The sequence below is a fragment of the Saccoglossus kowalevskii genome, chromosome 10, assembly GCF_978046115.1.
Source record: "Saccoglossus kowalevskii chromosome 10, keSacKowa6.1, whole genome shotgun sequence".
Lineage (NCBI taxonomy): Eukaryota > Metazoa > Hemichordata > Enteropneusta > Harrimaniidae > Saccoglossus > Saccoglossus kowalevskii.
This window is the reverse complement of record NC_140650.1, coordinates 9,128,811-9,145,692: the sequence shown is the minus strand read 5'-3', so window position 1 is coordinate 9,145,692 and position 16,882 is coordinate 9,128,811. Positions and strand designations below refer to the sequence as shown.

The window sequence follows — 16,882 nt, the reverse complement described above, 5'->3', positions numbered from 1 at the left end:
TTCTCATTATAATACAACGTCCTATCCAAGTTATTGTTCTGACTGTCCACAATGACGATTGCGCTGTTTTTTTTTATTTCCTTCAACTACGTTTTTAACGTTTGTAACCGCTAGAACATTAAAAAAATATACACGCATTATATAAACTCAGTTGTCTGGACATACCATCTTCCATTCTATAATTCCCATACAACATAGCTGCGTTAATTTCATGGTCGATTCAACCTCAGCAAAGTCAGAGTTTAAACGGGTCCCGAAATAGGTCCAACTTTTATAATATTAACAACTCACTCTTTATTAAATTCTTACATATTTAATACTGGAATACTTAAGATATCGGTTTTCACTGATGCAATGCCTAGCTGACCCGTAATGACATTGTTTCATTTACATAACTCTATCGGCATTTGTGTTTGAGTCGTCACGTGAGTTTTCGACTCCGCCTCGTCCCATGGTGAACACGCTTGACCCACCTGATATATAAAAATGATATTTAAAAATTATAATCGTGAGGGAACGAAAACAATTATGAAAGGTTAGCAAATGTCAGAATGTCTTTTGTCAGGAATGCGCCCTCAGTGTCACGTTAAAACGTGTTGAAGAATGTGCCGACCGTGGAATTTACATATCTATGCATCGCGATAGATTTCGTATCAACTTTTGCAATTATTCGCGTCTTTTCATCCACAAGTTTTACCGCGCCTCTCCCATCGCATGAACGCGCCATGGACTTTCATCCACAAGTTTTACCGCGCCTCTCCCATCGCATGAACGCGCCATGGACTTTCATCCACAAGTTTTACCGCGCCTCTCGCATCGCATGAACGCGCCATGGACTTTCTATGAAAAATTGAGAAGTTGATTTCAGTCCGCGGTCGAATATAGAATACTTGTACTAGTAGTTGTTACGGCAAATTACGTCAGAATATCCTCTATATTTGTACGTAGAGAGGGCATACATATACCAGTATTAAACAGTACACCCATGCTAGGTATTTGTTTGTTTAACCACTCTTTAATGACACTTCGCGAAAAGTTTAACTGAAACATTGATAACTATAATCCCTCCAATTTCCGCCAAAACGACTGTGTTGACATTCTAGTAAATAACGACACACTTGTAACAACACTTATCTTTATTAACAACTTTCTTAGTAGATATTTATCAATTGCCTCGTTGAAGTTGTCAGTAAAAATCAAAACAGCAATCATATCGGATGTAAAGCCAGACTTTGTGTCACCAAAAGACGACTGTGGAAGGGACGTGTTCATTACATTCATGTTTTTTTTTCTAGCTTTACTGCAGTGAGTTTTTTTTTTATAGAGTGCAATGAGCTAGGAACTACGAACGTATTTGTAGATGTGGGCTTACGCATCTGTCTATTTTTGTCATACACGATATATCAGTCGATACAGTCAACTAGGTGCGCAGTTCCTTGGCTCCTTGTGAAGGGAATCATTTTATGAATGAAGACAACAACTTGCATATATTATAAAATAACTGAGAAACGAGTTGCGACGAGGTCCGTGGTCGATAGACGTATGTGAATCTTCCAAAAGATTCCTCAGTCACCCCAAATTTATAATGGTCAAGCCCTTATTCTGAGCAACAGTTGAATAATCCGAAGTTCAAAATGTAATGAACACGTTGCAGGTGTGGTTTGATGACACAAAGTCTGGCTTGGTAACATTGTTATGATTACCTTCAGCTACTGCTTAGAAAATTACTGGACATTTATTGATCAACAAAGTCTCATAAGGCACGGTTACTTTTAGTAACCGTGCATAAGGTGTCAAAATGTACAGTGAAGGGCATAAAGCTGGGGACGTTATAAACGTTTTACCGGTATAGATATATTTTTTTATAAATCAAAATGACTGGTAGAATTCAAATTATTTAATCCAGAAAAATATGGTGAAATAATTGTGAGATCTAATTAATATTAATGAGCTAGTTCAACATCATCTAATTAGCAAGCCCTTCATTTTGAATAAGTGGGTGATCGCAGATGCTATATCACTTGAAGTCTTGCGCATGCATTGTGGGTGTAGAAAATGTGGAGCTCTGTGCCAATTATTATCAAAACGAGAAGGTCGTCACCTGCGCGGAAATTGACAGAGTAAAAACGCAAAAGCTCATGAGTAGACGCTTGTTTGTAAACAATCACACGCTATGGCCATTTGACGCATGCGCAGGTGATGACTCTCCCACTTTAAATACTTCAATTTGCATGAAAGCTGATAATCGATATTCATAAGGTACAGCTTTCACTGTAATTGAAAGATACTCGCAAAGACTCATGGGTAACGCGAATACCAAATGGCTTCTATAGCCATATGAAAGCATATTCTTGGGATTTGACTGTAGCGCAAAGATTCGTATAAAAGCCACGTGTGCATCTTAGATGAGAATAGTTGTCAAAGACGGTCGGTGGTCATCAAAACAATGCATCTCTCTCATAAAGCACAAACTCAAAAACCGTATGCATTTTTTCATGTTTCAACAGTCCAATCACTTACAATCTAGAAGTTGGCAATTTTTAATAGACTATAGGCTGTAGCACTTGTTCACATTTCCTGTGCATGCAGTGACTGATTGGCAAGAACCCACCTTTCTCACGCAAAGACAAAATAACTGTGTTCATCACTGTTTAAGTGTCCCCGTTAATAAAAACAACTTATCAGTATTGGTGTCCCAGCAGTGCGCAAGCCAGTGTTGATCAGTGACCGAAAGTTATCAGAAAATGTGCATACTGGTTTAGCCAAAAATGTAAACATGCGTCATCTTTGTGCAAAAATAAACTGAAATTGATTGTACTATGGATGGGGCCACATAATGTTACATAACATTGAATAAGACTGATACCCATACTTTTAAAAGGGCAGTGGAGGTCACATGCACGCAATTACAGATTACATAAAATTTGAAGGCATGCTACACACCAGCCACCTCTCCCAAAATGATGAGCCTGGGTTACTTGTTTTCTTTTCAGTATTTCCTTAAACTTCTCTTTGAATGGTCAAACATAGGGGAATGAATAAAACAATTTACAAGACATTTATGTTTACTTAAGATTATAATAGAACTTATTTATTGTACTCAAAAAACTTTACAATACAAAACTACTACTAAAATATCCGATCTCTGTACAAGAAATATAAAATAGTCTACAAAATGGTTAAGATGTGAAACGTAACTTAAAAAACATTTACTGAAACTGGCAGTAAAAAGCTGCAATAAGAGGCAGTCATTTAACTTGTTTTAAACATGATTGTTGAAGGATAGTATAAAAATAAAAACTGGCACCAAAACGCCGTAACAATTGCAGTGAAAAGCAGTATTAAAATATACTGGGGCAGTGCCAAACATAAACATTTTTTCTGAGGAATTTGCACATTTACTTTGATATCTTTTTCCTGAAACAAGAAAAAATGAAAAAAAAAATCAGGGCATTTTTCTGTACAGACAGTGCCCACTGCCACATTAAATAATTGATCTTGATTCCACGTTTCTTCACACGAAACCATCTTGAAGGTATTCCCAGGTACAGAACCTTTGGGATAACAAAACTTGCCATCAGTAGACATTCATCTATGAATGACAATTTGTTTCGAAACTTGTGAAAAATATCCACTCTATTCATTAAGAACAGAACAACCATTATTAAAAAAAAAACGAAACAGAACACCTGACTAAAATATTCCATTTTACAAATGGAACTATCACTGTTTTTTTTTTAACTTTAAAGAAAAGGTAGCGAATGAAGTTTTGCGTCAAATTTACTTTAAAACGCATTTCAGTCGAAAAAGTGTGATGTAAGCTTACTTTTAAATTTACAATCTCTATATTAGCCACACATCATATAGAACCCGCACCAAAACCCTTCTTGGACATATAGTATTTGTATAAAATATAAACATCACTGTTATGAAACCAGTACACTACAAGTTGGCAGTGCTTGAGCTCACTTTTAAATATAACTATATCATACTGTAACTTGATTGGAACCAAGTATCAATCCTTTTTTTAGTCGATGCTAGTTCACTGACAGGTAAACTTTTAAATCATCTGTGCTTTACTAGTGTGAACACCACACTTTTTTTTGTAATTTGTCGGTTAACTATTAACTAAATAACATACATGGGAACTAGCTCCTAGGAAAGACAGATAATACTGGAATTAAGTAATGCGTTGAATATAAGAAATTAAAACGGTTTGGTCTGGTACATTGCTAAGTTTTTAATTGCTGGGTTTGTGACTTTCAAAAATAATGTAAAAATAGTTGTCCTGATTTTGTTATCAGTTTCTCCAGTAGTTCAAAAGATGATCCAAGCAATCCACTGTTTTCCCCAGAGCTTTGTACTGTACTGTACCATAACAATTAACCTATTGTTATGCACTGGTGACAACACTATACTTCAAGACAACTTGGAAAATGAACTAACTAACTTCTTAACTATCTAAATATGGTCAGAAAACAGATTAGATGTCTTGTTTAAAAACAAACAACATGATTATAAAATACTTTTGTACAATTAAACAAAACTGTTCTCAATTATCACTCCGGTTGAATCATTTTTAATTATAAAAATTACACTCTATCATATTTTGGCAGAGATTTAGATTTTGCAAGTATACGCATCATGAAGATGCAAGGAAAGTGTCTCATTGTCACTTTGTAAGGCATGTCGTCTTAAAAATCATAATATTCCATGAATACTGGCAGTACTGGTGTCTACAATGGCAGTGTAGCAGCTAATCACTGGAAGATATTTGCATATTGGTCTATTATGTAATGTTGAGACGGTACATTCTGTAGACCTGTATAACTCTCGTGGTATCAAACCAACAAAAGTAGCATATATATATATAAACAGGTTTTTTTTCTTCCTCTTCACGAAAGGCCATCCCCCAAAAGCCTGTGATAAATAACTGGTCCACACTTTCTGATTGGGAGAACGGTCGACATAGTCCATGATTGCTGTAGAATCATATACACATTGCATAGTGAGTCATGGATCGCACATGTGGTTAGGACGTAGTTCATCTAAACGGTAGATTCAATGCTTTTAAGTCGCTGCGTACGTCCTTCAATCACATCTTGCGTGTGAGCGATGGCTGTATGCGTTTGTCCTTTAGTGTCAATAGAGCTCATTGAGCCCTCACCGCAATCATGAAATGCACTGTCTCGAGTCGCCGTTGATTCACTCGTTGAGACATGTCGGCAAAGTTCTGCACGTTCACCACTGTGTCCACTTCCACTTGAGTTGCCGGAATCAGAGTCAATCAGGTAGTCACTGTCTAGAAACGTGTTCTCTGGTGCGTCACCGACAGCATCAAGATCAAGATATTCCTGCAAAATTAGTATACAGATCTTTGTCAATAAAACTGGCCACATATTCTGAGAGAAGCACAAATAACTGGAAACTTTATATTACAAGGGGCTAGTATGAGAGAGATAAATAATCATGGTGTATGTCCACTACATTATTTTATTGTGTTCTAATTACACAAGAAAGAACAGACCAAATCAAATACTTTGGAGTCATACCAAAGCGTACGTTTAAACCTTACTACATTATTTACGTTGCACGCGACTCAAAATGTTAAAAGTTATTCTAATACATGTGAATGGTTACAGCTGTTTCTTTTTCTTAGTAAGGGTTCACGTTGCAGGGTCAAAGGTTAAGAATGACATGATGGCTGAATCGTTTGATTTAGCATATAAATATATCAATTTACGCACAATTTATGCTTTTTGACAATAACAGGCGCAGTTATTGAAGTTGTTATTTCCAGAACTAATGGCGGAATCAATATTTATTAAAGGAAGTTGTTCATCTTTACTAGTTGGTCTGCTTACTCGGCATTTCCTCGCCACTATATATTGGCACATCTTATCATTAGTATTAGAGTGCGCCCTCTTAGACAATTCCAAATTTAGCCATTTTGTTCATTGCATAAGATGCACCAAGTCTGATTGGACAATTTTTGAAAGGTGCATCCAAACACATTCATTTAACCAAGGTCAACTATAAGTGGTCTCGGCAGAATCATGCATGGGTTCTGGGAGTATATTTACATTGAGTTCAAGTTCGCAGAACTGTTCGAGTCAAAAAATGGGAAGTGTTGTTTAGCTTTATTACAATTTAAAAGCTCAAGTTCGTTTACAGAAAGCCTTGTCGTAATAATCAAATCATGAATTAATAAATCAATCAAGATGCAAGTGAAATACTCACCGTATTAGATGAGAGAGAGATTATCCTGTCGGCATCTTCTCTCAGTTCTCTAAAGGTCGGCCTGAGTTTCGGTAACTTTTGCCAACATTCTCTCATGATATGGTATCTATAGAAAATAAAGAAACCATTATTATATAATTGTAATCACTCAAAATATAGACGTGAGGTGACGTAGCTTCTTATTTCACACGCTATGAACCATGTAAATAGATTATTTGTTGCATTTTTGTATCACAACACAAGAATATTTATTGAGAAATTAATTTATGGAAGAACTAACTTTTAACTGGATTTTCACAACAAACTATGACTTGCATTGTTAAAAGAGCACACAAAATATCATACTCTGATTAACTTTTGGAATATCTGCGTGTACTGGTTTGTTGCAAGATTTTCCACAAATATGGTGTGCATGTGTTAGTGTAGTAATGATAATGGTTGATGGTTTTTAAGACCAAAAAAAATTTTTTTGGCAGGTGTAAATTTCTCAATTTACAGTACAGTTTTGTAAGTATGAACATGAAAAGTGACATCCATCAGCTGAGAAGGAATCACCCCGATTCAAACATATGTGGGAGGGGGGGGGGTGGTTCTCAAGACAATACAATGATAAATCATCCGAGGTCATATTCTTGTATAATTGCCTATTCCTATACAGCTGTTGAAAGATCTCTATCCCCTGATGGTGTTTTGGAATAATTTTAATGAAAACCAGATGTACACAGGAGATATTTCATTTTTTGGTCCACAAAATACTCCACTAAAAGTCAGTTTATAGCCTATCCTGTCCCAGTCACATGACCTTTCTTGGAAGACATCCGGTAAGGTTGTAGTGTTCTATATATGACAGTGTATTGCACAGATGCATAAATCAAATACATCATGATCAGTTTTCATACTTATTTACACACACATACGAGCGATGAATCACAATGCAAGTAAAAATAATGAAAAATATGAAAACTATGAACAACTAAAAATCAAGGAAGCAGAGATAAACTCATAAGGACGAGGATTGACAATTGTTGACGAAAACTTACATTTCTGTTGGACAATTCACTGGCTGTTCCATCCTTTTTCCGGACTTTAAAAAGTCAAATAACTTCTCGACGGGAACTGATGGATATGGCGTTCCACCTAATGTCATGATTTCCCACAGCAATACTCCAAATGACCAGACATCACTCTCAGTACTGTATTTTCTGTCAAACAATGCTTCTGGGGCCATCCATTTCACTGGCAACCTTCCCTGTTTAAGACATTGAAAAATAATGGATATTTAAAATATTTGCTTGCTTAGTAGCACATTCTATAACTCTCCGGATATGTGTTGACCTGAATTTCTACTGTATTACACAACTGAACAGTCTTAACTTGATGAAACATAAAAGATTTATAGCTGGCGTTATATCATCTTTACAGCCATGAAAAGTGGTGTGCTCCCGACTCCTTATAAGAAAAATAAATCATACTTACATCTGTAGTTTTTCTGTAATAGTCTATATTTTGTATATCTCTGGCAAGTCCAAAATCAGCAACTTTCATAATATTATTTTCAGCCACGAGTACATTTCGAGCTGCCAAGTCACGATGAATGCACTGAAATGAATTGACCACTTATTGATTACAATATGAACACAGCACACATACATGACATTGCCCCCTCCAGCACTTCTTGTCAAACGATTAAAAGTTTCTTGTTAACAACAGCGTATTTATTATTATTAAAGCAAGGTCATGACTTAAAAGTTATTTTTCAGCAACATAAGAAGCCTTCATTATTTGATATGAAATTATTCGCCCGCATTCTTTCAGACAAAGAATTTAATTTTCCTGTGAATTTAATACTTACTCGTTTGGAAGAGAGAAATTCCATGGCTTTTGCAATCTGATACGCGAAGGATACAAGATGCTTGTTAAGTAATGGCTCGTAGTTATTCACCAATCTTGTCTTCTCACAATCGTAGTCTGGGTTCGGAGGACGCTTAGATCGCAGAAAGTCGCGGAGATTACCATGTGGGGCAAACTCAACCACAACATACAATGGACCTATAAAAAATGGAAATAAACGTGTTCACATACATAAAGGCTTTGAGTGATCTAGGCACTGCAGGTGATATGTCACACAGCATTATAGTTATTAAATTTTAATTTATTTACATGACAAATTCATAACACTATATTTAAGTTTTTTCATAATTTCGGGCTATTAAGACTGTATAATTTGACACTGCTTACATGCATATTGCAGAAATAACTTTCTATTGTATTATATACCTTGTTACAAGTACTTTATTTCAATATTAAAATGTACCTAATGGTCTAAGAAAAGCCACAAGTTTACATAAAACTGGGTAAGGTTGTCCATAGGAAATTAGACAGGAAAATAGCCTGTATTAATAACACATTTAAAGGAAGGGCAAGTACTTCCCACACCCATCCCTTATTGAAAATTAGATATCTGATACATGTTACAGGGTTATTCAAGGGCATTAGTACAACTAATTAGAGACAGACTATTGTTTTAAGGGCTACCACTGGCACCAGACATCAGCCAGACAGCAAAACCTACAAAGTTGATTTAAAAATAGACAAAGATAACCTGTAGTAAAATGCGTAAAAATTGAAAAACACTAGCATTCTAGATATTGAAGATTCAAATGAATCTATGGAAAGTATATAGGAAAAAAGGCATATTCGCTGGATTTTATTTTTCCTGAATCATTCCTTCAGCAAAAATTAATTCCAAGCAATAATAAAGTATTTTACATTATACGCCTGAAAGCCATAAAAGTAGTTCCGATACATCAAGTTTTTTTTTATTCAAATAAGTAGTCAGGGGTAATAGCTACAACTATCAGTGACAGTTATTTTTAAAGTTGTATGAAAAGCTTACAACTAGTTGCAGTAACAAATAACAATAATGTCTGTAGCTTCTGAAGAAACAAGGACATAAACAACATACTTTCATTATATGTGAATACTGGGAGGAATTCTGAGAAGAACAGCTGTCTGGTGCCCTGCTTTACACTCATGTCGTCAATCATACAAAGGAAGGAAGGATTTTTTAAGAGTTACTGATGAAAGAATTCCACTATGAAAACTACCCCAATAAAGTTTAACAGTCCACTATCATCTACCAGTTGAGTTTCTGTATTTGGGAGAGTTTAGGACAGCTGCCATTTTGCAATCAAGGTCATGGGTTAAACCAACTTTTGGTAGACGATATCCCTGGGGATGATGGACATGCACGTCCTCATTTTTAAATATTTGCTACATGTTTTAAGGTTACTTTTTTAGAAAGATGTGGTCTACTTTAAATATACTGTAAAGGGGTTAATTATTCACTGGGTTTTAATTTTGCTCATTTCGCTGACTTGAAAATGTGCTAAATTAAAAGTGAATATGTAAAATTTAGCATAGAAAACATTATCTAAATGATAAAACCGTGAATTTAAAAGCCACTGAATATGCCTGAAATGGTGAATCCCAGTGAAAATTTATTATTTTACAGGAAGCAACAATTTGACATCAATGTAGTGACTATATAGCATAGCTCTGTGTCACCAAGTGAAAATCTCAGATGTTGGGGTTACATGCAGGAATTATCTGATAAAATTTTATGAAATTTTACCATCCAGGGTTTTATTTTCATGATCAGTGGCCATGAACAAACACAAAACACATGTCAAGCATATGGAAAACCACATGTATTGTAACATTGTATAGTGTTTGACTTTTTTTTTTATCATTAAATTTTTCGTAAATGTTTTGACCAAAAGGTTAAATAAAATAATTGTCAAGTATATACTGTATATGTACACGTACTGTGTTTAGTTTGTAAGGTAAAAAGTATTCATTTTCACTGGTATTCTATTTCATTACTTTAATATCTCAAGCATATTCACTGGGTTTTAAAACACAATTAACAATGCCTCTATTGTAATTTCACAAGAATTTAATCCAGTGAAAACAGCACAACTAACAACTAGTGAATATTGTAAACTGCTTCAACATTCTCACCACCATTTCCATCTTTTCATCACAAATTCACAAAATGGTAAGGTCTATAGTCTGCACTTTCTTTCAGAAGATTTGCGGGGGGGGGGGGGGGGGGTAGCCAAATTTTTTGAGTAAAATCTGAAAATTGACTCAAATTTTGTCAGTTAGCTCTAAAATTAGGGGTCATTTCCAGGTATATTGAAAAATTCAAGAAAAAAGTGAAGACAAATTTGGGTGAGAGTCTAATGGTGAAATGGTTAATTTCACAAAACAAATTAAGTGAAAGTCATATAAATTTTTTAGCATTAATAGCAAAGGAAATATAATTCTCCAAATTTGACTTACCGTCCTGAGTTGAGCATCCTATTAGGTTTATTATATTGAGATGTTTTCCAATCGTTTTCATCATTTCCATTTCATGAACCAAATCTGACAACTCTCGCTCTGTTGCACTGACTGTAAATAACGAAACATTTTTTAACAATCATGAAAATTTTATTTTGTACCAGGTGTAAATTACAACAATAAGACACGTATACTTAAAAGCACAATGTACCACTGTCCAATGATGTCAGATACTTGTACAACACTCGGCCTGCATTGGAACCAAGCCAGCTATGTTAATATCTATACTATCATTTTACTAATCCATACATCGAATTAAACAAATAATAAATCTGTTAACTTAGAAACATCTTGTTTTATGATTATTCAACCAAGCGCTACTAACTCTAATAATCTTTGGTAAACATGACAGACAAATTCTTCGGGTGCTTCCCACATAGTTGTCATGAACGTTGAAAAAAAAGGCTACATTTTAAATTACTTATTGTATTTCTAACCAAACACCACACAATCAATGTTGCGTTCATGATCTTTCTCAGCTGGGGTATTCTTAGCATCAGTTACAAATAAAATTAATCTAACTTGTTTTAGAACATCAATTCTGATTGGTTGTAGGAGACGGTGTTTTGAAAACCAAACCAATCGATAAAGTTGTACCTTACCTTTTAGCATTTTAACAGCCACTGTGGTGGTTTTATCTTTTCCAAAGATGCCTTTGGCTTCTGCTTTTATCACTTGCCCAAAAGCTCCTTCACCTAGCGGTTCTTTTAACTCTAGTCTGAAAAGAGTTAATGCCACACGGTTAGAAAAAAGAAAAATAATATGTTTTCAATCAATGGCTCCGTAGAGAAATATTAACCCTGATTGACCCTGTTTAGATATCTACACCAAGCACAAAGCAGAAAACTATATACACATGGTGAACACTTGAACATTTCTCTCTTGGAGTAAAACTTGGGTAGAATCTTCTAATTTCCTTATGTAAGCTTCATACTTTTTTTTGTAGCAGCCATATTATCACAACATGATCAAAAGACATTTTTTTACGGTATTATTGTTGAGAAGCACCAAAATGATGCAATCTTGCTGCAATAGCTCAACAGGTTATGCTCGTTATGCTCGACTGTACTAAAAGCCCACTTAATATCCACTGTTTTGTGATGTGTAGGTTAAACACCTGTAGTATCTTGTCGTCACTAGAATGCTATAAATTATAGCATTATGTTTGGGTTTTCAAAGGTTAAGGGCCATTAGGTAAATGAAATGCTTCCTTCCGGTGTCAACATCAGTAATGCATATCATTGGACCACAAATTTGCTACATTAGGGTGAAGAAGGGCATATACGCCAACACAGAAATGGTTATATATTGCTATATTGTGAGGAAAAAATAAAATGACAACTTGAATATTGAAATTCAGCTATCTGAAAATAAGCAGGGCACATAATGGAACATTGTCACTGAGGTATCTATCTATAGGGTTTCTAGATGTACCAGAAAGGTGACCGACTGGAGACAATACGTTCACACCTGAGGCTGGCGTTACCCTATTATGGAATGTTGAGATTACACATACCAGAGCTCTGAAGAGCAAAACCAATGTATTTATGGTTATTTTACTGTGTAACACTTGAAATATGTCCATTGCTGGGAAGTTTCGTGATTTAATGATTTTATGGTATTCCTCAAGGCTACAATTTGTAAAACCTACATTTACTGCTATGAAAATTTCATGATTTTTAGAGACTCATGAAATTTATGAAAATTTGTCTTTCGCATATTTAATGCAGTTTACAGTATTCCCACATGGCTGAGATGTAATTGTCACCATAAAGCCAGGAAAAAAAATTCTCTAAAATAGAAGAAATTTGAGACAAGTGCGAGTACAAGCGCATTTTGGAATGCTTTAGAAGGGAAAAAAACATCCGAGGCGCATAGTTCAAAATGATGCGTGCGGAAACGAGAAACAGAGATATTTTTTTTTTCTCAGCCTAAGCATTACACGAGTTGGAAGATTTTGAAAAAACAGAGACGATTTCAGATTGGTTCTTGGATTGAAACTACAATTTAGTATATTCTATATACAGATTCATCACAGCTTAAGCTAAGAATTTTCAGAAACATTAAAAGACATATTTAAAAGACTAGTTCAAAAAGGAACTGGTTTTTTTTACAGGAGAAATAAGTCCAATTTGTTGCCTTTTTTGTCATGACTGAAAAAACAAAATAAATGAACTTACTTATCTCTCGGGATCTCCCAATCTGGATCACATGGCACTTCATATTCTGATAAGATGGTTAGTGATGAAGACAACTGACTTCGAAATCGTAATAGAGGAGCCTGAGAACCAGAAGAGCCAGTGGAAGAACCAGATAGCTGAAATTAGTATTAACATTATGTTATTATGCAAATTAACCATTTCATCGCAAAGTAATCTGGGGATTGGATCGACACTTACTGGATGATTAATGAAATCAGTTTAAAACATATGTAATTTGAATAATGGTCAAAATGAATCAAGATTAATTGGAAGAATGTAATCTTGCAGTGGATTGGTCAGTTTGATTGGAAAGTATGTAATCTTGCAGTGGATTGGTCAGTTTGATTGGAAAGTATGTAATCTTGCAGTGGATTGGTCAGTTTGATTGGAAAGTATGTAATCTTGCAGTGGATTGGTCAGTTTGATTGGAAAGTATGTAATCTTGCAGTGGATTGGTCAGTTTGATTGGAAAGTATGTAATCTTGCAGTGGATTGGTCAGTTTGATTGGAAAGTATGTAATCTTGCAGTGGATTGATCAGTTTGATTGGAAAGCATGTAATCTTGCAGTGGATTGGTCAGTTTAAATATTATTTACCGTTCTTCTCAAATGTGGTCTCTCAGTTCGTGAATCAACAAAGTGATAAAGACCATTTTCCACGATAACCGCCGATTTGACAACCTTGCGTTTCTTTCCCCGGACACATACAAAGATACAGGAGCATATTACGACAAGTACAGAGATTCCGGCGATTATTCCAACGATGACCACAGTATCACTACCTTCAATACTGAATGAATGGTCGACTCCAACAGCTGAGGTGAAGAACGGTGTTGTTACGTTCATTGTAGGTGTGGGTGCTTAAATAAATAAATATGCAGTTAAGATTTGAGCATTTTAATTCTCTTCTAGATTGAAATTTAATTATGGTTTGGGTACAAAGTAGCACTATAAACGCATTTATTTTCTGAGTTCTATCGTAATTTTATATATTCACATTTAATTTAGTTGATTTTCTCATTAGCAATTCATCAATTACATTGTCGGTATGTTTGATAGATAAGACCTTCCACTACTCAGAATAATATGAGTGGGAAAGTGAACGCGGAATATCTACTTTTATTATATCACAATTTCAGCTGATATGGCATCAAATTTCCTGATTTTATCATATCAAATCATACGAGTTAAATTTGTTATGAATATTACAGCAGTGATATTATGCTACCATTATGATAACAAAAAATGTGAAGATTTTGTCCATGAAAGATTAGAACACACTATTTTGAGACCAGGTTCCTTGAAGCAGGGTTCCATGTGTCTGTACACTTACTTGGAGGTGGGATGACATTAACCCATGCACTACTATGGGCAATTCCGATAGAGTTACCCGCGAGACACGTGTATTTCCCAGCATCCTGCAGAGTAACATTAGTCAAAACAAGTCGTTCTGGATTAGAGTTGATTGTCGAGTTGACATCAGTCTATGCGAGAGAGAGAAAACAATGACAATTTCAGTATACAAATTGCAGGACTAGTTTCACCATAGCAATGCTGTATATATCACTGTAAAGGCATTCATGGTGGTATAGCACCAAAACAAACTGTTTAAAATTTTTACCTTAGCACCATTCCCAACAATAAAATACCATAAAATTCCAATTAACGATTTTTTTTACCTTATTACCACTACCAACAACACTTTTAATTGTTATAAAATTACAAGGAAATTCCTCTGCTTTAAACCCGACAACTTTTGATTATGTTCAAGATAATCTTAGCAGTACCTGTACACTCAATAACTGATAGTCTAACACAGCAAGGATATAATAAGAGGAATATAAGCAAGAGGAATTACCATTTTCTGAACTGGAGATTGGAAATCTTACAAGTATATGCAAGATCTCCTATTTATTCTTACACCATTTAATATAATATTTATATACCTTATTGAATTTTTAAATTATAATAAATTTGAATATATTTAAAGCACCACAGTTGTCGCAAAACACATGTTCACATTTTGAGTAAACAGTTTTTTTTTAGATGTGTCATTTAAAAAATGTTTTTATACATGTTTTGATAGTCGCATGTGATTTACTAAACACCAAACACGACAACTGTAGTGCTTTTAAAAAAAATAATAAAGATAAGTGTGAAAAAAACACAAAAAAAACTAACAATAATAAAATGAGAAATGTGAAATAACAAAACAATAAAAAAACTAACTAGTTACTAAATTATTTTTATCTACCATCACCAATAGTTCAACTACCAAACAGGCCAAGGGTAAAATTGAACATAACCATACTTCCCGCTTGTAATGAAGGGAAAAATTGTTACATCCAAAATGGCAATTGCCCTTAGCCTGGTTGCAACTATGAGTACACCCGATCTGAAGACACCGCCAATACCTGTTTGGGAATACACTTAAATGGAGGTTTTTCCTGAAATAAATTCCTTATCATGGCGTCACACGTCCACTGAGGATTAATTGACCATTCAGCCTTCGCATGCAAAAATAGACAAAATACATACATTGGGGTTAAAGATGAGTAAACACATGCGATGGTTGTGATGAAGACATACATTATATATAATATACAACAATCAGGATAAGTTAGAGTTTCCATATCACATAGGGAAATTACGTTGAATGCATAACATATACAGTAAAACCTGTCAAAACCGACCCCTGGATAAACCGACCTACTGTCAGAACCGACCGATTTATGTAGTCCCGAAATTTCTCCATAGACGCCTATGTTAAAACAACCTGTGAAATCCGACCACTGTCTACTCCAAACACCGACCGCATTGATCGGCCCCAAGTCCAATATTCACACTGAATACATCGACCATCCGACCAGTTGCACCACGTCCGCTGTCTAGTAATCCGGTCTGCCCGACCTAAAAAGTGTGCATTGTGTTGAATTTACCGTGAACGTCACAGAAACAATATCAAATCTCACACTACAAGTAACGTCCCGTGTAAAACAATAGCAACTGATTAAGTTTTTCACACCACACGCCATCGCATCACGTGATGTCTGGACAGTGTAATGACCCCGGATATAAACAAATGATCAGGGTCATCAACTTCAATTGCGGTGAAGCACACTGCATTATCACTTCTTCAACGATCAAAACATTGAGTTTTCTTCTTTCCATAACGATTCTGATCGACAATTTTGTGCTTTCGAATGTTTCCGTAAAGGGGGCTTCAAGATTGAAATTTATGATGACGAAGAAGCAGACGATGACAAAGAATTCGGAAACCTTATTTAGCATGTTGCAGAGCCGCAAACACAGTGTAGCGTTGTAGAATACCTCCACTTTGATGAACGTATACCGACTGAAGCAATGTATGACGGCGAGTGGGAGCAACAGATTGTTGAGAATTTTATTGCAGACAAAGAAAACCATGAATCTATAGACAACGATGACAACGACAGTCAAATTATTGACCCCCACGATGACCGTGACTTGACGCATGGCGATGTGCTAGACATGTTGACAAGATTACAAAACTTCGCAATAAACAAAGACTCCAGCTACTTGACAGATATCCAAAATTTCATAATTCGAACGAACAAAATCGTTGAAAAAAGATGTTCTTTAAAGCGGTGAAAACTTGATGATTTTTTTACATCGTAATTTGATTCATTGACTTAACAGCAAAATCAACTGTCTGCATAAATTATAATAATTACATGTAGCTCACGTGAACTTACGTTGTGATGTCATTCAAAATGGACGCCTTCAGTTACGATACGCGATACTTACCCGGTCTGTTCCAACAGTTATTTTAATGTTTATTGATTTCATGTACATACCATAATATTCTTGTCTTGTTTGGTAAATTATTTTATTGAAACAATACAATAAATGTAAATACATGTATAATCACCGAAGGCAAACTCCGGTGTCTTTCATTTGTCCCGTGTTTACAGCACATGTAATTGTTGTTTCAATCGAAGTTATGCCCACCCTGAATAAACCGACTCCCTCTGAAAACCGACCATAGATCCCAGT

General features: G+C 35.2%; 1 protein-coding gene across 8 annotated transcripts in view; it reads right to left on the bottom strand.

The window, feature by feature from the left end:
- Positions 1–3,058: 3,058 nt before the first annotated feature.
- Positions 3,059–16,882, bottom strand: part of fgfrb (fibroblast growth factor receptor B) — a 56,807-nt gene continuing 42,983 nt past the window's right edge. For 5 of the 8 annotated variants that reach the window (XM_085504117.1, XM_085504119.1, XM_085504118.1 and 2 more), the window contains 11 exons: positions 15,262–15,354; positions 14,181–14,331; positions 13,445–13,707; positions 12,828–12,964; positions 11,250–11,365; positions 10,588–10,698; positions 8,093–8,289; positions 7,717–7,839; positions 7,281–7,489; positions 6,241–6,346; positions 3,059–5,354 (listed from right to left, as the gene is read on the bottom strand). In XM_085504117.1, coding sequence (XP_085360243.1) covers positions 5,049–5,354; positions 6,241–6,346; positions 7,281–7,489; positions 7,717–7,839; positions 8,093–8,289; positions 10,588–10,698; positions 11,250–11,365; positions 12,828–12,964; positions 13,445–13,707; positions 14,181–14,331; positions 15,262–15,354 — 1,812 coding nt within the window. In that variant the 3' untranslated portion in view covers positions 3,059–5,048. The remainder of the gene's footprint in view (positions 5,355–6,240; positions 6,347–7,280; positions 7,490–7,716; positions 7,840–8,092; positions 8,290–10,587; positions 10,699–11,249; positions 11,366–12,827; positions 12,965–13,444; positions 13,708–14,180; positions 14,332–15,261; positions 15,355–16,882) is intronic. The other 3 variants (XM_085504120.1, NM_001164953.1, XM_085504121.1) reach the window with 3 other exon arrangements.